Here is a 24582-nt window from a genome sequence, read left to right as displayed (position 1 = left end):
TTCAGTGTGTAGATCATTCAGAATTAGACAGACGCGTAAGCCTTCGTACAAACAGTTGTTGTTTTGCTGCCACAGACATGCTTGTATCCAATGGAAGGACATGTTTAGTTCAAACTATAGTTACCATAAAGGCTTCAGTAAGGTTCTTTGCAATGGCTGCTGGTAACAAGGCCAAGCAGAAAAAAACACGGAGCTAAAAATATCAGCGCTTGCTTTGCGATTCGGTCGAACTTTGCGATAAGCGTGACAGGGGAGTGCAGCCCGGAAGTCATTGGAGAACCAAACAGGAACTTAACTGAATCTCAAATTAGATACAGCGACCGCGCAAGTGCTTACGCAAGGCTTGATTTTGCTTCAACAACAATGACGGGAATTTTGCAAAGGCTTTTACTGGGGCTTGGTCACCTCACGATATGTTGATGACCCCATTGCAGGCCGGTCTCGTGTGGTTAAGAGCGGACAGGATGCTTGTCATGCCATTCAATGCCCTCTGCGGTCATAAGGGGAAAGAAGCGTAATTTGACGCGGAGGAGCTTGAACAAGCCGCGGCGGAGCCGCTACCCCAAGGCGGCACATGTTTCAACGCGACACAACGTTGTTTTTGATAATTCTAAGGCGTTATTGTGATGGTTATGATGGAAGTCCGTAAATCTGCATACAGTTTTGAATACACGAGGGTTGCCGTGTATTGAATAAGCTTACTGGTTGCTTGAAATCTTCGGTACCGGAGGTTAGGCGCATGGCAGAGATACAATGACTACAAAAATGATTTTGATTCGTAAATTTTAAAGCAGAATTGTGTAACAATCAGAGTAAAGTTAATTGTGTCATTTTTTTAGATTGATGGCCAGCAGGCTTTCTACCAATACAATTTATACTTAATCAACCTTCAACAGCGAGTAACGCAAACGATAAAACTTGTTTGGTTAGTTTCGTAGGTTATTTAGGGGTATAATATTCGGTTAAAATCAGCTGCAAAATTGAGTTGACAAGACCATATTGACTTCACGAACTGCAAAGCACGGAAGTATGGAAGGACTATATATTGCCGGGAATAAAGTGGCAAATGAGAAGCTCACAGAAGGTAAACCAAAACCATTACTTGCATTTCGTTAATCTGTTGTTATTGTTTTGCCTTAATATTGCTGGTAACCAAACAAAAGTTTAAAACTTGAAAATAATAGACATATGTTTTAAACCTACCATTGCAGGCATTTTCAAAATATTCTCCACTCACAGGCCTAAAACGATTTTTTTTGTTTACAGAAATCACAAGGCTGAAAAAAAGAACCAATCTTTTAATCGCTGGCCTTATTATTACAATAGTGCTGGTGGTCGCAGTAGCAGGTAAGCAAATCACATTTTTAGGCTTTCACCGTGTATAAGCATTTCAATAGCTTAAATGGCAACAAACATAGTTCACCAATTTCAACAAAAATATATTTATAAGAAGCTAATTCGGTCGAATAGGCGAACTATATTTTCGTTTTTCAGAACTGACAGATTTGTTTTATTTAGGAATTTTAAGGCTGAAATATATTTTGCAAATGTGTTGGCAAACCCGACACAAATAAAATTTTACCATCAGCTTGAACGAAAACGGTTGAAAAAGCATCGTACCCCCCCTATTTTGTGTTTTCGTGACCTAATGTCACGGGAAATCGTCATTACCGAAGGAGCGAGGCCCTTCAATATCTAAAATTAATGACGAAATACAAATTTTGTTTTGTTACAAACGGAAATTATGAGATCAGACTTGTCAGCCTTGCATCATGTCGTCATGTTCATGATATAACTGGAACTTAATCTCACAATGTAATGGCTTAAGAAAACTAACGACAATTTTCTTTAGTTAGGTACTATAAGTCGTTTTAGTTTGGTACACAAGACACGGTTCTAAATATTTTCAGCAAGAAGATACAACCCAATAACTGAGTCATTTTACATTTTATCCGTCGATAACAATGGAAACTCGAAACGTTGTAATGTATATAACTCAGATATTGGATAGTTTCTTAATTAATTTCGTATTTGAATGTAAAATGTCAGGTAATTAACAAAAATGGCCACACACATGGTGTAATGTTTATTACCAGGGCGCGCGTTTTTAAACAAACTTGTATGGTGTTTCAAATCCAATTTACACCCACAGGAGAGCATGAACTTGTTCATCCGACAAGAAAATACATTGGAGGCTTGTTGTGATTTAAATTTAAAATGCCCGCGTCAGGAAATACGCAGTATCCTTATCAACCCAATGCTCCAACTGGTCCTTTAATTCAGAGTCCTTGCACGGTTTATTTAAGCATGTAGAGCTGAATTACAAGCTTTTTTGTTGGTTTGATATAACCATTGCCCAAACTTAGTTGCGTTCAAATAGTGGGCAATCAAATTTTAAATTTATAACAATAAACGGATATCGTGCCAAAGCATTTTGTTCCTTGTATACATGTGAGCTAACCGTCAAAAATGTTTCAAAGTTTCAGTGCTATACCCTTGTAGGCTCCGTTACAACTTCACCTACATGCTTACTATCTTATTCTGATAAGCGTTTATGTTCATGCGCAGCTTGGTTACATGTTTGGCCTCTTGCTCCGGATATGGCACTACAGCCAAAGCAATGTGCCTGTTCCACACATCAAGCTTTAAATTTTGTGATAATAAAATTCGATATTTAAGCAAAGTACCCAACAAGTTTAAGGCACAGTTTAAGGGCTCTCGCGAGCTGTGGTGTCTTCATGAAATGTTTTCAATAATGGCAACGTTGCCCCTTTCCGTATTACCCGACAGCAAACTCCTTCGAAACATTTATTCCCCCCATAAACAGGCAATGCGACGTCCGTCTCCATGTTAAATTGCTTTAATAGGGATCATGGAATGCCAACAAGTTTGATCTAAACGCAATAACCGCCAATATTCATCCAGGCAACCGCGAAACTATCATTCCCTTGAGAAACATAACTGTCAATAAATGACCTTTGACATATAGAGACGAACGACAGGACGTCAATTTAGAATCAAAATGTAACGAATTGTTTAACGCGTTGTTTTATTAAAGTTACACAATTGTGTTAAGCAAGAGCAATGTCAACGTTGCACAAAAACCAAAAGATAGCACGAGTAAAAAATACCTAAAGCATTGGTAAATGTTGCTCTATTAATGAAATCTCCTTGCAAGTAATTTGAAGCACGACGATTCAGGGAGTGAAAAACACTAAATTCGTCGCTGAGTTCGCAAAGATGTGAAGCAGTAGTACTTAACCAAGGATAAATTCCCCCCCTGTGGTAAATTCGACATACTTTAGATATATGAAAAACGATTGAAGATTTAAGGAACTTTGGGCTAAATTTTTAACGATATAAAACTTGGATTTTTTACTATCAAAATTTGGTAAGTGGTAAACAAGAGAAAAAGATTTGAGAAGCTACAAGACCCAAGGAAATTCTAAATACGCGTTAAATCGGTTGCATTCAATACAAATTCATTTTAAATAGCCGTTGTGAGTCAAGGCGCCATATCGATCACCTTCCCAAGAATTTACTGGAACTGGGATTCAAATTTGTTTTGCGCTGTCGCCGAAAAGACAGTTGGAAGACAACTTGTCGTTTTGATGGTCGTTTCCACCTTGCTATGAATAGTTAATCACCTAGTATACTGTCGCATTACCACATCCTGCATACAACGAACACGTTCAATATAGGCGACATCGCGACAGCACCAACGTGAGACCCAAATTCGGAGATAATTAATCAAACAGTGCCATGCATTAGCACTGAGGATCGGTTGAAACTTATCCTTTAAAAGCAGAAACTGAACATATTTAAATTTTAACCGATTTATTGTTGAATGTCGGAAAAAACCTAACTGCATATTGCATCTTTCAAATGTGAATGAGTGAATTAATTCAATGAGATGAGTACAACTTTATAAGACCGTTACCAACGAAAACAATAGTAACACGAAGAAAGTTGTAACCTTATTTGTCAATAAATCCCTGATTAAATCAAAATTGTACTTAAGGACATTTTAAAATAGGTATTTAATACAAGAAAATGCTTTTTGTTGGCAAAAACACCAGGTAGAGATATCGCTTGTACGTTAAACAATAGGTGAGCTTCACCCCCGATATACACGTTTAACATAATCGTTGACCTGGTCTAAAAATAAACCGGTACATTTACTTGCAGTGATCTATTTTCTCAACATACCAGTGACACCTTATCAGACAGGGTCAAAAAGTTTGTTCGGAGCTGGAAAGAACACGCCCAACGCTAATGAACTTAACGCAAATCTTACCAAGAGGCTACTGGCAGTTGAAGACCAACTTCAGATTCTACAGGTAACATCAGTAGCAAATATATACGGTGGAAAGGTGCAACTTTGAAAAATCGAACAAAAGTACACTGTATTTTGCTATAAGTTAGCAAAAGTCTATGCCAAGAAGAACCATGAATAGGGGATTTTGAAACTGAGTCAAACCTTCAAGATAGTATCATGTGATGCATTTCCTTTTCAACGTTTTTTTATCAGGAAAAATATTTAGTTGAGGATGCATTTCTCGATCGAGTCAGTACTTAAGGTCAGGGTGCTCCAGCAACCTCATGCTTGTATTGAAATAATAAACTGGTACGAATGTCTCGCTATCAACTCAATCGATTGTGTATTTGACCTGCCTCATTGCAAACTTTATTGTCCGGTGTAAACACAATTAATAATATATCTTGCACAACCACTGTCACGGGGCTTTCTTTGGGAAGTTTTATTATATCTTAAGTTATTTGAACAGAATATGCGAGACACTTTTCTATTCGTTATCGTAAAGTCCGATTAAGTAAAGCTTATTTCATTTCACCGTTCTTTAACAGAAAAGTGTGAGCTGTAAAACCAATGTATCTTGCCGATCTAGTGTAGGAGTTAAGGCCCCTGTTACCTAACCATTTACATCATTTACACGTACCGTAGGGTTCATGCTTTGTTTCTATATTAATTACCGCTCATAAAAGGAGCACGTGATTGCTGTGCTTTTCCTTGTGTATGACCAGAATATCTGCCTGCCAAGTGATAAATTAAAAAGGCCACTTCCTTTTTGGCTGACATAAAACACTTCTCCTAATAAGGCGAAATCTAACAGACGAAATAATTAACAGTGAGGAAAAGCACACAACGCGAGTAACGTTTTCGGTCGAGTTGGGCTTACCTGCAACTTTCGTGGTTGAAACATATTCAAGCTGAACAAAATCACGCGAAAAAAATGTACTGTTTTCTGTTATTGTTGATTGTACGAAGCCTCTTGGCAAACTTCCTAGTTGTGTGCGTACTAATGCATTCAGTTTTGGTTTCAAATCATTTTTGCAAATACTTCTCATTTGAATATAATTTTATGCTTTTTTTACAGGATCAACTGGCAAAAGTGTCAACTTCGACGCAAGCAAACAAGGCACGAGCTAAAGCTGTAGACAAGAAGAGTGATTTATATGTAAAGGTAAAGTCTTATGAATATTGATGTTTGTTATGGAATGTCATCTGCGGCCTGGTTTCAGTTCCCACTTTTCACTTAAAACACCTCTAATCAGTCCTATCACGCATAAAACGTTTACATACACGTATTGTTTGAAACGTTTGATTCACTATCAGCAGTAGTAGTGCACGGAATGGATTATGGATCAATCATTTGCTTGACTCAGTCCGTTAGCTTTGCAAAGCGACAAATTAAAAAAGTCACTTCCAAAAAGCGACTGTTTGGTCTTCAACAGAAACTGAACGAAAGTCTGACGAAAAACAGCGACAAAATGAAGCAAGAAATCAGCAAAATGGAGGAAAACTTACAACAAAACGTTCAGGTTCGAAAACTTTTATTCGACAAACAAAACAAAAAACACCTTTGCTATGAAACCTATCTTCGTTTTTCCTTGAACAAAGCAACCAGAAAACCAAAATGCTTGGTGGAATGGTTCCGTATAAAACTAATTTGTAATACGCACTCGTAATGTATTCTCAGGCGGTGAACATGACAACAAAGCAGAATCTTGGTAAAGTGGGTCAAGAAATGGAGGAATTAAAGAAGCTTGTACAGCTATTGCAGGTAACGTCAGTCTTAATACTACGAAAAAGGTCTTTTACATTACGTTAGCGGTCACGACTGAAACGGAAGTGACGTAAAACCCTAGTGACGTAGGTTGTTCATGACAGGAAACCGACGCGGCGATCATCGATAATACCACAGCGTCACTTGATGGAGTAAAAGACGCGCAGAATCGACTCAGTGAAAGAATGCAGGTAGACGTACACTTCAAGGTCACTAAATGTCATTCGTATATGAACCTGTCAGCTGTTCCAGAAAGTAGGATTTGACTGTGCAAACTTTCATTTTACCACACATCATGGGCTTCGAAAACATTTTAAAGCCAAATTACCTTGACCGAAAGCTTATATACCTACTAACGATGATTTAAACTTAATTTAGAAGCATATTTCTAACCACAGTTATACATATCAAACAAATTGTCGTCTTGAGAAATTGCCATGGCTTGTGAATACCCATTTTAAACGCGAAATTACCACAATACGCCAATAAGCCACGACACATATCCCGATTCTCTACAACCCACCTAACGTGAAATAGAAAGCATTTTGTTACTACTTTATTGTTATACAGCAAACCAAAGCAAATATGATGACGAAAGTAGCCTCAGTCCAAGGAACGGTCAGAAATCTCAGCAATGAACTCAACACTTTAGGGGTAAGTTAACTCGGGCTGCTTGGATCCGAAAGTTATCTGATACACACGTATTTCTGTGCTAAAAACCAGGTTAGTTTACTCTCCTTACTTTACAAGCACCTTTGAAACGAGGAATAAACCTTCATTACACACCACTTCGTAAACAACTCTAAATAACATTATCAATAGTTGCAGCTACGCCAAACATAGAAACAAACAACTATTTTACCTAAATAACGCGAAAACAACTTTACATGCTGAAATTGGGGTCTGAAAACACTCGAATCAAAGCAAAAGACTGGACGTTTTGTAGTGGTATAATGTTATGCATCGTATTGTACATTTTTCAACTGCAAGCTTTCGAAAACCAGTGATAACGCCATGACCAGGAAGCAAATTTTGTGATGATAGATCAGGGGTGGCCAGACCTGCTTCATGCTCGAGCCGCATATCACAAAACTTAGTTTAAAAAGAGCCGCAAGACAAAAAATCAAAAACGAATTTATTCACGCCAAATAAAGTCTACGCTATCAAATAATGATTGTTGTGTGGTGATGCTGTGTGTCTCCGCCTGGGCTCCAGGGTGTTTGAAATTAGGCTGATATGATGGGAACGTTTTTGTGTTTAGCTTCGTTATGACGTTTCAAGTTACTAGTTTTGTAATAATTAGGCGAAGCTGGACAGATAAGACGCACAGGTTTACCTCCATTCTTAATGAATGCAAACTCCTCCTCCCATTCTGTTTTAAAAGTTATATTTTCCTGTTTATGTTTCTTTTTTGTCAGTTATTTCTCAGCAACGTGTTTTTGGCTAAACTTTGCAGTCATTGCATGTGCAACAGTAAAGAGCCGCAATGAAAGGCTCAAAGAGCCGCAGTTTGGCCACCCCTGTGATAGATCATCCAACCATAAAACAATGCATGGTGCAAGAATATTAAATGGAAGGGTCAATTGTGGCGCAGGAGCAGTGAAACCTGTGAGCACAATAAGGGTACTATCCATCAAATTTATGACCGTCTCGCTAATCAGCAGTATTGTTCTGAACAAACAGCGGGTATTGCCTTTACGCACCACTTTCCAGCCTTTTCAATTACCGACCATGAAACTGAAAAAGCATCGTTTTTACACAAACTGGAACTCTATATGACGCTTTTTTAGACAATTGGCTTTTGTTTTAATAATTTTACGTCGGAACGAAGCCATAGTGACGTATTTGCTCTTGTGTGCAGAAAACGCTACAAGACCAGCGCAACGAGACAGCACAACTGCGTGATGAGTATGTGGGCATACGCAACCATATCGTTAACATAAAGGTGAGTTATTTTTACAGTGTCACAAATCTGCTTGGTTTTGCCTTGGGCTATTACAAAAATAAACGATTTTTTTTACCTGATAAATTAAACACGTGTTTTTCTTAGAATTAAACAGTAATTCGCGAGGTGGAAACTTTGTGACAGAAAATGCCAATAAACATGTTAGAACAAATAAATTTGCCTAATTGCATATTGGTTGTTTGTGTACTTTTTTTAAGTGCAAAAGGATTGTGTATCTAAAAAACTATCTGAAAAACTGTTAAATCTATGGTCAATTGCAAATAAGCCGACTGAGTGTGCGAATAACAAGATTGGTAAATTCGCAAATGTTCGCCTTTGTCTAAAAGTCCAATGTACGTCATGACAAAACACGTCAACAATGTATCGAATATGCGGATACAAGGACAACTGCAGGAACAATTTGAATGTTATATGCTATTTTGCAGGCGAGTTCGGCGAACCAGAGTGCACTTGATGACGTCAAAGCGCAATTGGAACAATACCACAGTCACGTGACAGGAAATATTACGGTAAATTAATTTTCAAAAGCAAGTCCTAAGCCTTATGTGTTTTGACAGAGTGTATTCAATTGCCCCTTTTTCAACAATCATTACAAGCCGAGTTTGCGCTATGAAATAGGAAACGAAGCGATGACCGAAAACCTTTCAAACAAATACAGTTTTCTAAAGACATTCAAACAAATACAGTTCTTTAAATTCTGCAAATAGTGGTGGCATTTTTATTATTATCCGCATTTAGCATTGAATTTAATCGCGTTTAACCTAATTTTATATCTTGTAGCTCCAAGTACATATGCATTTTTAAATACCACCTTTCCAGCTGCAAGTAGGTTTACCACCGTTTAAACTACACACTAAGCGTTGACATCATGCATTTCAGGGACAACTTGAAGAGTTGGAAAACAAGGCGCTTCGGATAGCTTTGGCAACGCAACAAAACAACGAAGCAGCCTTGGCTAACATCACAGTAAGATATTCAGTTGTTTTCACATTGACATTTGATTTATGTGGTAAATTGTGTAGGACGATCTACAGACAACCCAGGGAAAAGTGGATGCGGTTTCGAGGGATGTGGACGCATTGCGAAACGAAGTAGCAACAGAATTCACGGTATGTTTGAAGAAGGGAAGCACAAATATTTTAGCTTTGGGAAAGGTTAATTTACATTATTGTTTTTTGTGACACCCTGCAAATGTTTGCCGCCAAGAGAATAAGCAAAATCTAATTATGTTGTTAAGAGAGTCTGTTATGCCCAGTTGTTGCATCAAATAGTCTAATAGATTTAACTTTTCAGTCTGTAGCTCCCAACAAACTGGAGTGCCTTAATGTTCCTACACTAGCATAACAATCAAGTGCACTGACGAGACCTCATGGGTCGAAACAGTGTGTTCTGCCTGTAGCTTACTTTTTTCAATTACGTTTTAGAATGTTCGAGAGGAGGTTGCATTAGAAGCAAACAATGCCGAAACAAACACCAACGATCTTAGGCGAGAACTTCAAGGCATTGTCCAGGTCAGGATTCTTTGCAATACAAACATTATTGACATAGTTTGTCACAGTATTCTGCATGCCGGTTTGTTTAATACAACTTTTTAACAGGAGACTAAAACCAGTCGCATATGGCGATACTGGTATGATGGTCAATAACTAGTTTCGACATATCTTTTACTGACACACACTGTTGCCTAAATATTTTGTACTGCAGCCACCATACGTTCTGTGTGTTGTGTTTCAGAATGTTCGAGACCAGGTTACAGCAGAAGCAACCCAAACCGAAACAAATGTCAACGATCTTAAACTGGAACTTCTAGGCGTAGTTCAGGTCAGTGCTGGTTTAATTTTACTGGTTTTCAGCAAAATTAATGCAATTACTCGATAATTGTAAATAATTTAATATTGTGTAAAAGGCCTTTGGTACAAAACGCATTATTTGCGATTTAAAATATGTTCTTAAAACTGATTTGCCAATGATTTAGAACTTAACGGAGGAGTTTTATCCGCGTTTGGAAAAGCTTGGAAAAAGCCTTAGTGGAAACAATGAAGCTCTCAATCGATCAATTGCGGTAAGAAAATGTGTCAAGACAATGTTGTAATGACAAAATTTAAAACATGACAAACGTGTGCTATAAAAAACTACATGATTGTTAAATAAAACTGTCTAAAAGTGTTTTGGGGCGTTTGTGCCCCTTCAAATAATAACTAGCTAGACTTGACTCAAATACATGGTAAATTAATCGTGTAAAACCCAGCGTTTCATTGCCATTTAATTAAAAACAATATATTCATAAAAAACTAAATGCCACTTACCCATAATATACCTATTCCGTGCAGAGCGACCTTCAATCGACGCAGGACAAGGTTGAGACTGTTTCCGAGAATGTAGTTGCACTGCGGATGGATTTGGTGGCCAATATAACGGTAACAGGGACCGCTTAAAATAAACTCACATCTTGGTTGGATTAAAAAGGAAACCGTAAAACATAATGCTGCAAATTAGTGATTTTTTATACTGGTACCAACCACTGAAAAAAGTAAATCGAATTTTAGTTATTAACATGAAAGTTTAAAGTAAAATTGCTAGCTTTTTACATTTCACCGGTATTCTATACACTTTTTTGATAATTGTTTTAAAGTTAAACAATACCCTGACCTTACTTTTTAAGAATTATTGTAAGCCAAACAGATCTTTGTTGTGAGACCCTATTTCGTAACCCTACTTTTGTGGTTCGTACCCCTTTTAGGAGGTACTCGAAACCCTGGAAAAAAACTTTTCTAAATGACTGTTATTTGTCCATTTGAACCTCACAAACCTATTAGTGGTGAGTAATTTGGCACTTTATGCTGCAGAGTCTTAAAGAGGATGCAACAAACCATGCCACCATTGATCAGGCAAATTTAGCAACCCTGAAAGGCGAGCTCATGGACTCCGTTCAGGTTAGTACAACTTAAAGTGTATTTATATAAGTCGGGATTTGGTTCAGCTTAAACGTTCATTTAATTTTTGCAGGACCTTAACGCAACTGTTTTTCCGCATCTGGTGGAACTTGAAAAGAGTCTCGGGGACAATATAGAGAAGCTGAACGGCACCATCGCGGTAAGAAAACAATTCATAACGCTCGGTAAAAGCACACTCTCTTTGACCACAAAACAGTGGACTTTTAGAAAACTTTAAGTTGAAAAAGTATAATGATGTTCCACAAAAGTTATGAAAGTGTAACGTTACACAAAACAGCCTTCCCCCAAAAAAATTGTGGAATAAGGTCAAAAAATTACAACAAAATTGTCTGTGACCTTTTTACGCGACCATCGCATTTATACCATGCACGCGGCTGCAGTAAGGTTTCAGGGTGGATCGCAATAAAGCTCTTAATTAAAGTGCTCGTTTATTAGACGAAACTCACAAGTCTTCCCACGAGACTGGTACAACTCGAAGACAAACTGGATCAACTGGCGAACAACGTCAGCACTCAGTTGAAGGTAAGAGAAAGTCAAACCCTGTCAAAAGCCCACATGGGAAGGTGTGTCACATAACGGAACCGTAAATGTGTTTATTATCCATCAACAGAATAACTTCATCACTAATATCAACACCAATGAAGGAGGAGAAGCGTCAGTTGCGCCACAGACAAGTAGTGAAGAAATTTTGGTAAGCCAATTGTGTACATATCTACAACATTGGAGCTCATATTCTTCCGAATAGTTTATATTTGCTTACACCTAAACATGTTTAATGCGTCTGTGTTTTGCGGATGAAACCACCCATTACTTCTAGAAAATAATTACACCGAAAAATACAGAAAAGGCTAACACCATGAAATGCACTGTAAGTTTAAATGCAGGGTGCAATGCAAAGAGTTTACAAAATAAGGACAACATCAGACAGATCAACATTATCATATGAGCAAAGCTATGCCTCTATGAATTGCAGCAGCAAAATCCCTTGTTTGTTACGCTTCTCTGCATTAAAGCCCACATTTTTAACAACAGCATCCAACTAAAGCAATTTTAAAGTCAGCGAGGCAAAATTGAACCAGCAGGAGTACATTTTCAACTAAGGGTCAAAATTCACATTTTAACAATGTCCATCAAGCACGCCATAGCAGTATACTTTTGACAAAGTCGTTAAGAAGAAATTTATCTACGCTTTATGCAATATATTTTCGCGATTAGTATGTTAAGAATATCAGTTGATTTATCAAGCGGTCAAAAAGCAAATGAGACAGGAAAGATTGAGCCTCTTTAAAGCATCACAAATTCTACAGCGCTTCAATGTGACAAATTATTTCGCTGAAGTCTTTGGCGGCCTACCCGCCACAGCAAACGCGCTCATATTACATGTGCACAGGATATTGATAAGTGGGATTACATCGAGGTCCATGCGCGCGAAAATTCACCATTAAGGTCGAGCCCGAGCACATACGGGACAACACGGCGCCAAAATGTCTTGCTTTCTGTTGCTACGAGCGCCAACAGGGGTCAGTGTAACTCATTTGGCATTTCATCCCAAATACTTGCGGGTTTGAATGGCAAAGCGATGGAATACGATTTAATTGACAACTATTGTTTCTGGCCTTTGAAGTGATTAAAACGGGAAGTTGTTGCTTTTGGTTGCACAACTTGTCACCACTTTACATAATGTGACCCGCCTCTTATAACTTACTTATCAGCTCTGCCGAGTAAAAATGACTTGCCAAATTCAACAAAAGCATACTTATTTAAAAACAACGATGTTTGTTTCAGGCCGCCATACAACCCAAGCTGGACAAAATAACCCAAAGTGTTCAAGCAAAGATCGATCAACTGGGGGCAGAAGTATACAAAAACATGACGGTGAATTTTAAATAATTTGTTCTGTAAAATGACACAAGAATAAACTCGAAAAGTAGCGTGATGAATGATTAGCTGTCATATGTTTACTTCCATTTATGATAACATGGGCTTAAAATACCGAACAAGTGTTTCGTCCACCAGGTAGCACACTTAACAAATTTGCCAATCAACTTGTGTAATGCTAAACAAAATACTAGTTGTTTTTCATGAACTTGTTCTTTTGTTGACCTTTCGCCTACCGGAACGGTAGGGCTGCTTTAGAGCAATGAATTGTAAATTGCGAGCTGAAGCCGTTCTGATGGGCGAAACGTAAGCAAGAACACAAGTTCTTGAAAAACAACTGGTATTTTATTTACAATTACACCAGTTGATTGACAAATTTGTTAAACATGGGTTAAGCTGAAACGCTTTTTATTCAAGTGCTGCTTGTCATGCCGTCCATGTTTCTAATAAACCATATTTGACAAAGGTTGCATACAAATATTTTCCTTTCATTTGAAAATTTTCTATTGATTTTATTTGGGGAAATTAACGATTTTGTTTCGCGTCGATCTTCCTTTTTACCCAAAGTATGGCAACCCTGCATTGTACAAGTTTTCTGGTAGTTATGTTTTTTGTCAAACTATGCTGCATCATTATCATAACAAAAAGCCAATAACATACCGCTAACAAGCAATTTAGTATACAGCAGGCAAAAGTCGTTTTATTATAATAAATATTGATATTTTTAGATCGAAGCGAAAAACTTAAACGATCAGATGATAATTCTTGAAGCAGCTGTGGCTGAAGGCAATGGCGATTATGTAAGTATTATTAAATAGCTAAACAATTGCGATCCTATGCATTATACTAATCATCCGCACCTTAATAAAGTAGCATTTCCTTTTGACTCAATGCGACAGCGAAAATAAATAGTGCTGTTTGTTGTGTGCATCCCAAGGCGTTTGTAATTCATAAAGATGTTAATATAACAACATTATTTGTGACAGGGGGAACAGGAACCGGAAGGATAAAATCATTCCTTGAGCGTCACCTTACATGTAACACTGTGACAAAATGGAAGTTCATGAGTTTTAAACCGCGGGCAAAAAGCTATTTTCAGAGCTTTTTATTGAGAATGAAAAAGGTTGCCAAAATTCATCTTTGTGATTACAACGTTATTATTGGTCCCCTTCCATGAAGGGGACAAATATTTTTTTTGTCCCTATTTTTTTCTGTCTACGCTGGTTTATTAAACGCGTGGTCAAGAACGAGTGCTTTAAATTTATTCAAATTTGCACAGATGTTAGTTATTAATCCAGATTTAATCCTCCTGAAGTTTGACCCCAAACGACCCAGCGGTTCACCCACAGGCCCCCAAAACGAATTTTTTTTTAAACGGCTGTACTGACTAAAGTACATAATCTGAGAGTTTCGTGCTTTGGTTGGTGCAATAGGTTAAAGAATTTTGTGACTCTTTATTGGATTCACCAATTTGCACCCCTTAAACCCCCAAATAATAAGTTTTAGTTTTAGGCCAGAAATGCAAGCTCTAATGTGATAAAATATTAAACAATTGTTTGCATTAGGTTATTCGTTTAGTATTTAAAACTTTGCCTTAATCGGCCAAATAGTTACTTTTACAGTCCATAATATGTGTACACTGTCAGTCAGACAGAAGCCTCAAATCTCAAGGGAGTAATTTACTGGTTTACAATTAAGGCGGGTGTATGCAGAGCGGGAGGGCTCAGCTTGACGTCCGGACAGGCGTTTCACGAGACAGTCGTTTCGGTGATTAGAAATCAGCTGTTTTTGCGCAGCTATGCCATATCGTTTTTTTAAGTTATCACGCACATTTTTAGTTTTGAAAATTGTGTTCAAAAACTGACCTTGAACGACAATATCAAGGTCAAAGCATGAGATTAAATTGAAAGTATTTTTCCTGTTCTTATTTACTGTTTTTTTTTGTAATTATATGACAATAATGATGCAAAAAGAATACAGACAAAAATTTTAAAGTTGGGTTAATGCCCTTTGAAAGTTTTTCCCTAAGAATCTAAAAATAACCGGTACATTTGTTTACCCTAAATCCGCACAAACATGAGTGTGGGGACCCATTCGTTTTTGCTTGCAAAAACAATCATATATGTAGATCAAATGATGTGTATAGTAAATTGGTAAATAGGATATAGAATATATAAAATGGAAGTATATTAGAAAGCCACCTTTCTAGTTATATCCTGGTATTGATAAAGGCACAACGAAACTTCGATGTAGCTTAACAAGTCGTACTTGCAATTAGTGTTTCACAAAACTTTGTAGATAAAATACTAAGTGTTAACAAACGCCTGGTTTTAATTTCTTGTGTTTTAGTTGATGTTCTTATTTTATACGTATTTGTATGTTTATAAGTTTGACACAGCAACTTTTTTTTTACTGATCAATCGTGTCGTGTTCAATATATATTTTACATGCAACGCCTCTGTTCGCTTTTGTAAGTCTTGCTATAAGTCAGTAGTTATCACAAGAAGATAACTGAATCTCTAGGCCAGGGGTGTCCAAACTTTTTTTAACGGGGGCCAAATTTTACCACGTAAAGACGCCCGCGGGCCAACGTTTTTTCAGAATTTAGACACAAATTTACAGGATTTAAGGAAATTTTGTGATTTTGTTGAGTCAGCACCTTCCTTTTTACCGGTAAATGAAGTTCCATGGAAAGCTTTTGCGTGATGTAGCGTCGCCAAAACCCAAAAACTTAATCCAAAGTTCCAAACTATGGCGGGCCATACGCAACACAATTGTAAAAAAAAAACAGCCGCGGGCCACTTAAAATGCCGTCGGGGGCCGCATTTGGCCCGCGGGCCGCAGTTTGGACACCCCTGCTCTAGGCTAATGTTGATAAAAACAGATATTAAGTTGTTTTGAGTTTAACAATTGTTTGACTTTAATAGTCAAGTTCGCGCTTTTATAAAGTTTGTTGTGTTTGGAAGCGTGTCATTGTTCTAAAACATGTTGGGTAGATCTCAGAAACAATAAGAAGTTAAACGCTACTTGGACAAAAAAGTTAGATAATAACCACTCAGGTCAGCAGACAGTCAAGCCATGTTCCATCAGCTGGTCAATTAGATTGTATGTGTTCTTTTGTGAATAAACAAACTTTGAAACACATTTGTGCGTAGCGTATACTTCTTTGATTGTAACTGCAAACCAAGCAACAGCACAAATCCATGCATTCAGCCACTAGAATAGGTAATGGGCAGAGTCCGTTGCCCATCACCTAACAAAATGACGTGTTGAGGCAAGAGCGCTTTCTGTATTGCGTGTTTTGCATACCGCAAGCAAGTTTAATATTTTTTGAACAAATTTTGTTATTTTGTTGTTTAGGCTTGCCCATCACCGTAATATTTCCTTTACATAGGGGCCTTTTCACAGCCTTTTTTACGCGATCTCACAAGAAGCTAGGGCATGTTTGGTCGCGTTTCGAATCTTGGGCGACATCTTGTAATTTAAAGTTTTTGCCGGCATCAGTCCAGTGGATCTTAACCGGTGTTCGATCGAATCCCAGGGGTTCGGCAACGCTGAATTAGGGGTTCGACGAAGGTCTTCTCGAAGTCGTTTTCATCAAACTTTAACGTTCTATGGTCGCTAAAAATGACAATTTTTGTTTGCTAAATATCAAAACACTGTAAGGTTGCACTAAAGTTTTGTTTTCTTTTTTTGAGGTAACAAAGAGCATTGTGCGCGTTGTTCGTCAGCAGGAAAACAACGAAATTTTGTTGACAGCAAAAACTTTTTACTTCATCTTTATAATGTTTGTGTACATCAGTTGCTAAAAATACAATGCTTCATTTTGATAAAAACAAAAAAATGCCGGAATTGAAGCAATCCTGAAACAAGTTGCTTGTATTGTCAGAATTTAACAAAATGACAAACAGTACCTGTTGTCACTACGTTTCAGGGGGTCGAACCGGAACTGAACCCGAACCAGCGAACCGGTTTGAGCGGTTAATTTCATTAAACCCGAACCGAACCCGAACCGCTAATTACGATTTTCTAAAAACCCGAACCGGAGTTGAACCCCATATTTTGTTTGGCGTTAAACCCGGAACCGAACCAGCAAAAAATGCTGTCTGTATTATGTTTTGTAATTTTGTTTCAAAACAGCGCATTAAACAATACGCACGTCAAAAATAATAATGCATAGTCAAAATTCTTTTGGAGTTTGATAAGGCCAGGTAGATGATGAGTAGAATTAAATTAAAAAGAATAAAAATTTGAACCGGTTTAAATACCGCAAACCGGTTCGAACCTGATAAAACCTGAAGAATATCGTAGGGTCATGATAAAAAGTTTAAGAACCACTGCATTAGCCAAAAGCATAACCCGACGGTACTACCGGCACGGTTTAAAGTCCTACTCATTACAAACGTAACCTACCCTATCGCGTGCTGGAAACCACTCAACACAAAAGTCTGTTCAGAACTAGTAATTAGACTGGAAAATAGTAAAATACTTACTGATCACTTTCCATCAAGGTTTATTTTCAGTGGTAATGTTGAGTCAGTTACCTTGGGGCTCAAACGTGTATGAAACCATAAAATTCAGTTAAAGTTCACAATCACAACCTGAAAATATAATTTGATTAAACATGTTTTCCTTGAGCAAACTTCGGAATGTTTGTGTTTGTCTACCGTTAAAGCACTTGTAGACTGGAGCTTCTCCTGCGAAACGCCCACCACTTTCTTTGTACCGAAAAAGTCAGCTGAAAAAAAGGCTTACAAAATCAATCACTAAACTAAAAAAGGCAATGTTCGCGCTAAAATATTTGAAATCAGATGAGCTTTTGAACAAGATGGATAATAGGACGTTAAAAATACGAATTGTAAGTATTTATTGATGTATATTTTTATAAATTTTCAATCTGGAAACAAAAATTACTTTGATAATATGTTCACATATGTTCTATTCGTTTTGTCTAAAACAAATACAGATTGGCTTCTGTGTAAATATATTATATGAAAGCTCCACACTGTATGACGTCATTATCACGTAACACACAGCTGATCGATGCACAAACATCGATGCTGGTCAAAGTCCAAAGATCTCTTGGGTGTGATTGTGATTGCTGAATCTGAACTGCTGGCGTACGTGTCTTTCAAAACGTCTCGTTCTCGTGACTTTAGGTTTGTCTGACAACTATTGCATCACTTTGTCGCATAGTATATATGTTGCTTCTCGCATGAATTGGACATTGGATAGGGATTAGAAAAGAGGCACAGTTAGTTGATAGTCGATCTTCTGATAAAATTAACGTTCAGTTACCTGATAGTCTAATGGCTTTGTTGTTTAAAGTCCAAATATTGGTGTCTTAAAATTGTTTTTTTTTTGTGTGTGTGTGTGTGTATGCAGAAAAATTACAGTTGATAATAGTTTACAAATACTACTCTTAAACTGAAAAGATGACCGAAATCAGTGCGAAGCAGAGAGTTGTTGGTTTTGATGAATGTCTTTTACCACCGGTATGCTATTTTTCAAGTTTTGTTACTCTGTAACATATAATTAATATTTAATTTTTTCTGCTAGAATGAAAATGCATTACACCGTGTGGTGAAGCTTCCCATAGTCAATTCGACGTGGAGTTTTATGCAATCATACTACAACAGTATGAAGGAAGCTTACCCAACAGTAACGCCTTACTTGGAGGTAAGAAATTGAACATGTGTTTCTCACAGATACATACTTGGCATAAACTGAACCAGCCAAAAATGAGCTGTAACTTTTGTTTGGTCTTTTACATATTTGTCTCTTCGTTTGTAGGCTGCTGAAACATTGACTTCTACAGCAGCGAACATTGCCTTGGTGACATCTAAGCCTGTGGTGGACAAATTTGGGCCAAGTTTTAATGATTACGCAAATCGAGGTCTGGACACGCTTGAGGATAAAGTACCCATTATCCTTAAACAACCAGATGAGGTAAAATAAATTTGTAAATCATCAATTGGGTGGTTTTATAGGAGTTTTTAGTGCTCTGTGAATAATTGTGGCATTAAATGCTGTCATAATCAAGTAGTTTATTTGTTTGGTTACTAGGGATTAGGGTACCTCCGTCCTCCACCCCTTGTTTATATTCAATAGTCCTGACCCAATTCCAAATCATCTTTACCAAAAGCATTTTTTTTACAGCTAAATTTTATTACAGCTAAAACCAACAACCCTCTGTCTCATCTCACATTTTAGCATTTTAATGGTTTTGGTCTTCAGAGAGATTACATAAAATCTTTTTTTACATAGATTTTGAAAGAAACCAAATCCACTGCTGGCAGCATCTTGACAAGCCCAGTGGACAATGCACTGAGTGCAACTGAGAGGTATGTTGACTACTATCTCCCGAGTGATGAAGAAGATCATGCTTATGACAGTGATGACTCAAGTACAACTTGTGAGGAAGGTCAGTTTTGCAAAACTGTTAGTCAAGTTGCTTTGCACTTTCATCCCATCTAATCAAAATGTGCAGTGTGCTAGTTAAGTCTAACATTTAATATGCACAAAAAATTAAGTAAAACTAAAAAATTGTTGACTGTGCAACATTTGTACTGTTACACTGCCAATCCTGTTGACTGTTCAAAACACCTAAAGTTCATTAAAATTGTCATTCAAATGGCTGCAGAATTAAGGTTTGATATAATAACTACATTTTGTTTTGCTATTCAGGGGAGCTAAATGGAAGCAAGAAGGCTGGTGACCGTATTAGAGACATCTCAAACAAGGTGACTATGTATAAGCTATTGGTGCCAGGCATAATATCAAGTTTGTAGAGCTCTTCTGGCAAATGTAATTTTATTCCGACGTTTCGACGTCCTATATAGGTCGTCTTCATCAGGGTAAATAACACTGAATGCGCCTAATACAGTACACGATAAACTTTTTTCCTTTGTTTATCGTGCACTATACTAGTCGCATTCAGTGTTATTTACCCTGATGAAGACGACCTGTATAGGACGTCGAAACGTCAGAATAAAATTACATTTGCCAGAAGAGCTCTACAAACTTGAAGGTGACTATGTATTTCCTGTTTTAATGAAGCAAAGATATTGATGTTAAAAATGATTGCTGTGTTATTAGATTATGTGGCATCATAATATCATGAAGAATGCTCAACAGGATAAATGCTTGTCCAAACAAAACATTAGAGTTTTGGTAAAACAACCACTAAAAATTATGAACCTCAGTTCTCATTTTTTAAATCCTATTTTAGGTCCGTCGCCGATCATACAAGCATGCGATGAAACGTTGGCATGGAATTCATGTGAGAAGCCAGGAGGCTTTAAGCAAGCTCAACTTCACTGTTGATCTGGTAAGAATCACAAACAACAAATTTCCAGTCATAATCATTGAGTTTAATTATCACCTCTTTTTATGATAATAGTCTTGCACAAAGTAATAATGTTGTAAAAGATAAATCTGAATTGATTGAGGAGAAATAAGCACAATTGAGAATATTTTAGGACACAAATTGTGCAATCTTTTGTGTGTTATCCACATGTTTGAAAAAAGCTTGAATGGACATAGTTGGGTACAAGGTCCATGTGTTGTAACATCTGTTTGCATAGTGTAACTTGTACAGGACTTTGCCCATATTTGAACTTTTACATGTCTTATTTTCATTATTAATGATTAACTGGCTGTTGTTTAAATTCCTTTAAGTGATTGAACTTTATTGAAGCCTGCAATAAAAATACATCACTAGACTCATTTCAACCCAGATGTCAGAGTACAAAAGTCATTTCAATTAGGCTGATAAACACTACAAGATATTTGTGTACGGAATATGTTTAAGAATTTTCGTACAGTTGGCCAGTTGTCATGAGTTAAGACAGTCTTGTAAAACATTTGGTGGATTTTTTAGATTCAATATGCCCACAATGGTATTTCAGCAACATCTGCCACTCTTCAGAACTCTGCAAGCTTGGCAAATGATACTGTACACAAAGGCCTGGAGACTGCAAGGTCAAATTGGAAAACCACAACCAACATGTTAAATGACGTAAGATGACCACCATGACCGTGTATGGTCCAATATAACAATATGATTATGCAACTAACTTTTGTCCAGTATAATTATGCAACAAAATCAAACTGTTTTTGTTTATATTTGAAAAAGTGTACATATGTTTGTGTTGGTTAACAGATGGACGGAACTATTCTAACTCATGCCCAAAACCTTACCAAGCAACTAAACGCGACCTGTGCAACAGCTGTTAGCTATGTAGCCGATATCCCCCAACTTCAACATCTGTTAGAGAAGGTATGGTGTGTTTCATTTCAAATCCAGTCTTCCTTTCATCCCAAAGCTGAGTCTACTTTAATTGAATGGTACTCGGCACCAAGCATTGCCCTTTAGGTGCTTTGTATTTAGTCAAATTCGCTTAAACTTTGCTGACAAGAAATTCAACAAAACTACTCATTACTCTAGAGCAGTGGTTCTCAAACTGTGGTACGTCAGAACTTTTCAGGTGGTACGCAGGTATGGTTTCTGTGATATACCTAATACCGAATTTAGGCCTAATACCTAATTTAAGTCCGATATAAAATTGCAACTTGAAACTCGTGTTTTGGACATTCTTTGAAATTGCTAAATATGCTAACCAGGTTAAGAAAATGGCCCTATTTCTTGGTTTATCTATTCAAACAGGCTTTAGGTGGTATGCAGCAATAGAAACAGTTGTCAGGTGGTACGCGATCCGTAAAAGATTGAGAACCACTGCTCTAGAGGCAAACAACTAAGTGCAAAAATTGAAAAAAAGCTAATAAAACTGTATGTAGCTAATTAATGAACAGGATAAGTGCTTAGCCACTAAGACATAGACCCACTTTTTTGCAAAACAAATACATTTTTAAAGCCCCTAAACATTTTTTACTGTTCCCTACTTTGTCTTTTTTGCTAAATTCTTTTAAATGTAGGCACGTAATGCTAAGGAAGCAACTGAGGAGCTCTACACAATGTTTGCAAACAAAACCAGTGTCAGTCAACTTTCTGTGTCAGTTGTTGAAGCAGCAAGACCTAAGATGAAGCTGGTTGAAGATGCTTTGCTTCAAATACTTGAAAAACTTGTTGATCATCCCCCAATGAAATGGCTGGTAAGAACTGGAAAGACATGCTGCTGACTGTTGCTGTGCATGTAGCTTGTTGCTTAATCTGAACTGCAAAATTTACTTAGCGAAAATTGGTAACCAAACAATAAATTGACAGTCAAAATGCACTGTCCATTATGGTTTTTGCTCTAATCCACACTGGGTAATCAATAGGCTTTTACCAGCAAGCAGTGCACCATATTTCAACCTATGGGGTCTCATCAGTGCAGTTGGTAGCAAGACATTGGCCAAATAGGCCAGTATATGGCACTTCAGTTTGTTTAAATTTATAGGTGGAAATGTCAAGCCATACCACTTCCTGCAGGGGTCACAACTAGGCATAAACTACAGTGGATCAAACTCACAATGGTCACTCAGCCAAAAACCTGCAGCCAACTTGGCATTATATCTCTCCACATTGCTGTTTTATGTTGTACCAAATACTGCAGTTAATATCATAATTTGGTAAAAGTTCACCACTATTGATAACATGTATAAAAAATAAAGTGATTTGGAATTTTTTGATAAGAATTGTTGATTTTTAAAGGTAGTTTTAATGTCGCTACTGCAATTGTACTTCCAAGGAAAAGTAGTGCATCTTTAAGCCATTTTTCAACAAATCCAAGCAATCTAAGACAATGTGGCAGTCTGTACCAACAAATTACTATTTTTTTGTGCTGTGCACTTCTTGTCAACTGACTAACAAACAATTAAAACAAGCCTGGATTGAATTTATAGTGAGGTTTTAAGCTGTTTGGTGGTGTTTAACACTTAGGCTCCTGATTGTGATGTGGACCCTTTGGGTGGTCTTGTGATGGAGGAAATAGAAGCACAGTTATATGGACCACCGCGTGACCATGATAATGGTGTGTTGGAGTGTTGTGGTCCTTAGTCCTTCATTTTGTTTCTTGCATGTTTGGTGCTGTGGCAGTTGCATGGCTTCGATATTTAGAGCTTGCATAGATTCTTTGTTTGTTGACTAAACTGTTTTGTCGGTGTGTGTGTGTGGCATTGTTGATTAACCTTCTAACATATGTAGCAATTTTGAGTGTGAATTTTGCATTACTTTAGCTTGAAGTTTGAATTTTGTTCAAGAAAATAGTTACTTCTAAACACACACCGACAAAAAACACATACTTCTAACTAAATGTAGATTACTACAATCATTTCTGTAATACTAAGAATTTTTTAAAAACTAGATCTGTTCAGAATAAATTATTCATGTAAAACCATTTTGTATACAGGTTGGTCTAATTAGAAGTTGCATGCTATGCTTTGCATCTTGTACTGTGGCAATTAACATTATGATTCGCCATGTGGCAATTAACATTGAGATATTGTGACTATGCTATTGCTACATCAACACACTCTTTTTTGAAAAAAAGAAACTCTTTGTTTGAAAAAAACAATTATTGTTTCTACAGTGTACAATGTGTTTGTAGCATTTGTAACAGCCAAACTGCTTCCAATTTCTAAAATTGTAACATCACTGTTATGTATATCGTATATGTCCAATTATACATAACAAAAAATGGTATAGATTTGTGATTAAATCTGTTTTCATTACAGGATTGTTACACATAAATATATACATCCTACAATAGCCAGTGTTGCATACGTGTTTGTTACACCTTATAATCTTGCTTGATTATTGTGGATTAGTGCAGTTAAGTTTTATTACAGATTGCCAAATCATTTTGACCGAAAGCACTCCAATATGGCCTATCCATCCGAATAAAGCTTCGATGGGTTGTTTATTGTATACCTTGCACAATGTTCGAAATGGATGCAAAAGTTGATTCTATGATTTCTATGATTTCTATGCAGGTGGGGCGCCCCCGCAGCCGCGAAGTCGAAGCCCGTCTGGCGATCGGAGGCAAGGCTGATTGTGAAACAGACGAAGAAGACTAATGTACAGTGTACATAGATACAAGAATAACATAAATTAACACCCTTATCCCCTAAACATGTTATTTAACACAGTTAAAAAGAACTACTCGACTAATAATAATTACTAACACCTGGTAGCATATATGGACAAAATATTTTATGTTTATTGAGGTTTTTAATTTGTCTTTTACTGGATGTCGTCGTTGTTCTGAATGTTGTATTTGTAAGTTCTCTTAAGCTTGGTGAAATAAGGAAGAAATCATGTGTGAAGTGTACTTACTACTTTGTCGTGCTTCAATAAACTAATCATGTATTCGAAGTAAAAGGAAGACAGAATTTAACAAATGTTTTTAAAAAACCCTTTTCAATGCTAAAATATTGATTAGCGACCAAACGTTTGTCAAAACCAAAGATTTACATTTTGGTAATCGCAAAAAAAACTGGAAGATTAGTTTCCAAATCCATGCTAAAAATTCCGTTTATTTGCGTGTTTTGAGTACATCTAAATCGGCCACAAGGTTTAAAAGATTGCAAAACAATGGCCGATAACTGTTACTTATTGTTTCTTTATGGAGTCAAACCTAAAAAAATCTGATCACATATTTCTTTTTGACACGCCGTATGCTTGATTAGAGCTTCAACCTTTCGAGCACTGTAAGATTGCTTTACAACCTTGCGTGTTCAGGATTTGATATTAACG

General features: G+C 37.0%; 1 protein-coding gene and 1 long non-coding RNA gene across 4 annotated transcripts; one reads left to right on the top strand and one right to left on the bottom strand.

Moving 5' to 3' along the window:
• Positions 1 to 15013: 15013 nt before the first annotated feature.
• On the bottom strand, positions 15014 to 17649 carry LOC145228811 (uncharacterized). Its single transcript, XR_013860304.1, has 3 exons — positions 17552 to 17649; positions 17378 to 17485; positions 15014 to 16505 (listed from the first exon to the last, which is right to left on the bottom strand). It is a non-coding gene; the product is annotated as an uncharacterized LOC145228811 (long non-coding RNA).
• Positions 17650 to 17925: 276 nt separating this feature from the next.
• On the top strand, positions 17926 to 24207 carry LOC145228807 (perilipin-2-like). Of its 3 annotated transcripts, none has more exons than XM_080093996.1 (11): positions 17926 to 18043; positions 18444 to 18563; positions 18678 to 18833; positions 19152 to 19308; positions 19572 to 19627; positions 20116 to 20214; positions 20767 to 20904; positions 21049 to 21165; positions 21822 to 21998; positions 22768 to 22858; positions 23820 to 24207. In XM_080093996.1, exons 2-11 carry the CDS (start codon positions 18504 to 18506, stop codon positions 23876 to 23878), a joined length of 1110 nt encoding a protein of 369 aa, XP_079950122.1. In that variant the 5' UTR covers positions 17926 to 18043; positions 18444 to 18503; the 3' UTR covers positions 23879 to 24207. The 3 variants fall into 3 exon arrangements, with proteins under 3 accessions (XP_079950122.1, XP_079950120.1, XP_079950121.1); XM_080093994.1 differs by lacking the exon at positions 17926 to 18043 and adding an exon at positions 18242 to 18379; XM_080093995.1 differs by lacking the exons at positions 17926 to 18043; positions 22768 to 22858 and adding an exon at positions 18243 to 18379.
• Positions 24208 to 24582: the final 375 nt, after the last annotated feature.

The sequence above is a fragment of the Phallusia mammillata genome, chromosome 5 (assembly GCF_965637545.1).
Source record: "Phallusia mammillata chromosome 5, kaPhaMamm4.hap1.1, whole genome shotgun sequence".
In the NCBI taxonomy this organism is placed as follows: Eukaryota; Metazoa; Chordata; class Ascidiacea; order Phlebobranchia; family Ascidiidae; genus Phallusia; species Phallusia mammillata.
The sequence above is the reverse complement of the archived record's forward strand: the minus strand, read 5'-3'. Positions and strand labels throughout refer to the sequence as shown.

What these genes read in the sequence shown, in the direction of transcription:
- LOC145228807 (XM_080093994.1), top strand. Translation starts at nt 18,320, where the DNA reads ATGACCGAAATCAGTGCGAAGCAGAGAGTTGTTGGTTTTGATGAATGT. An exon ending in TTAGAGACATCTCAAACAAG is followed by an intron (nt 19,628 to 20,115) that starts GTGACTATGTAT and finishes ATCCTATTTTAG; the next exon opens with GTCCGTCGCCGATCATACAA. An exon ending in TTCAACATCTGTTAGAGAAG is followed by an intron (nt 21,166 to 21,821) that starts GTATGGTGTGTT and finishes TTTTAAATGTAG; the next exon opens with GCACGTAATGCTAAGGAAGC.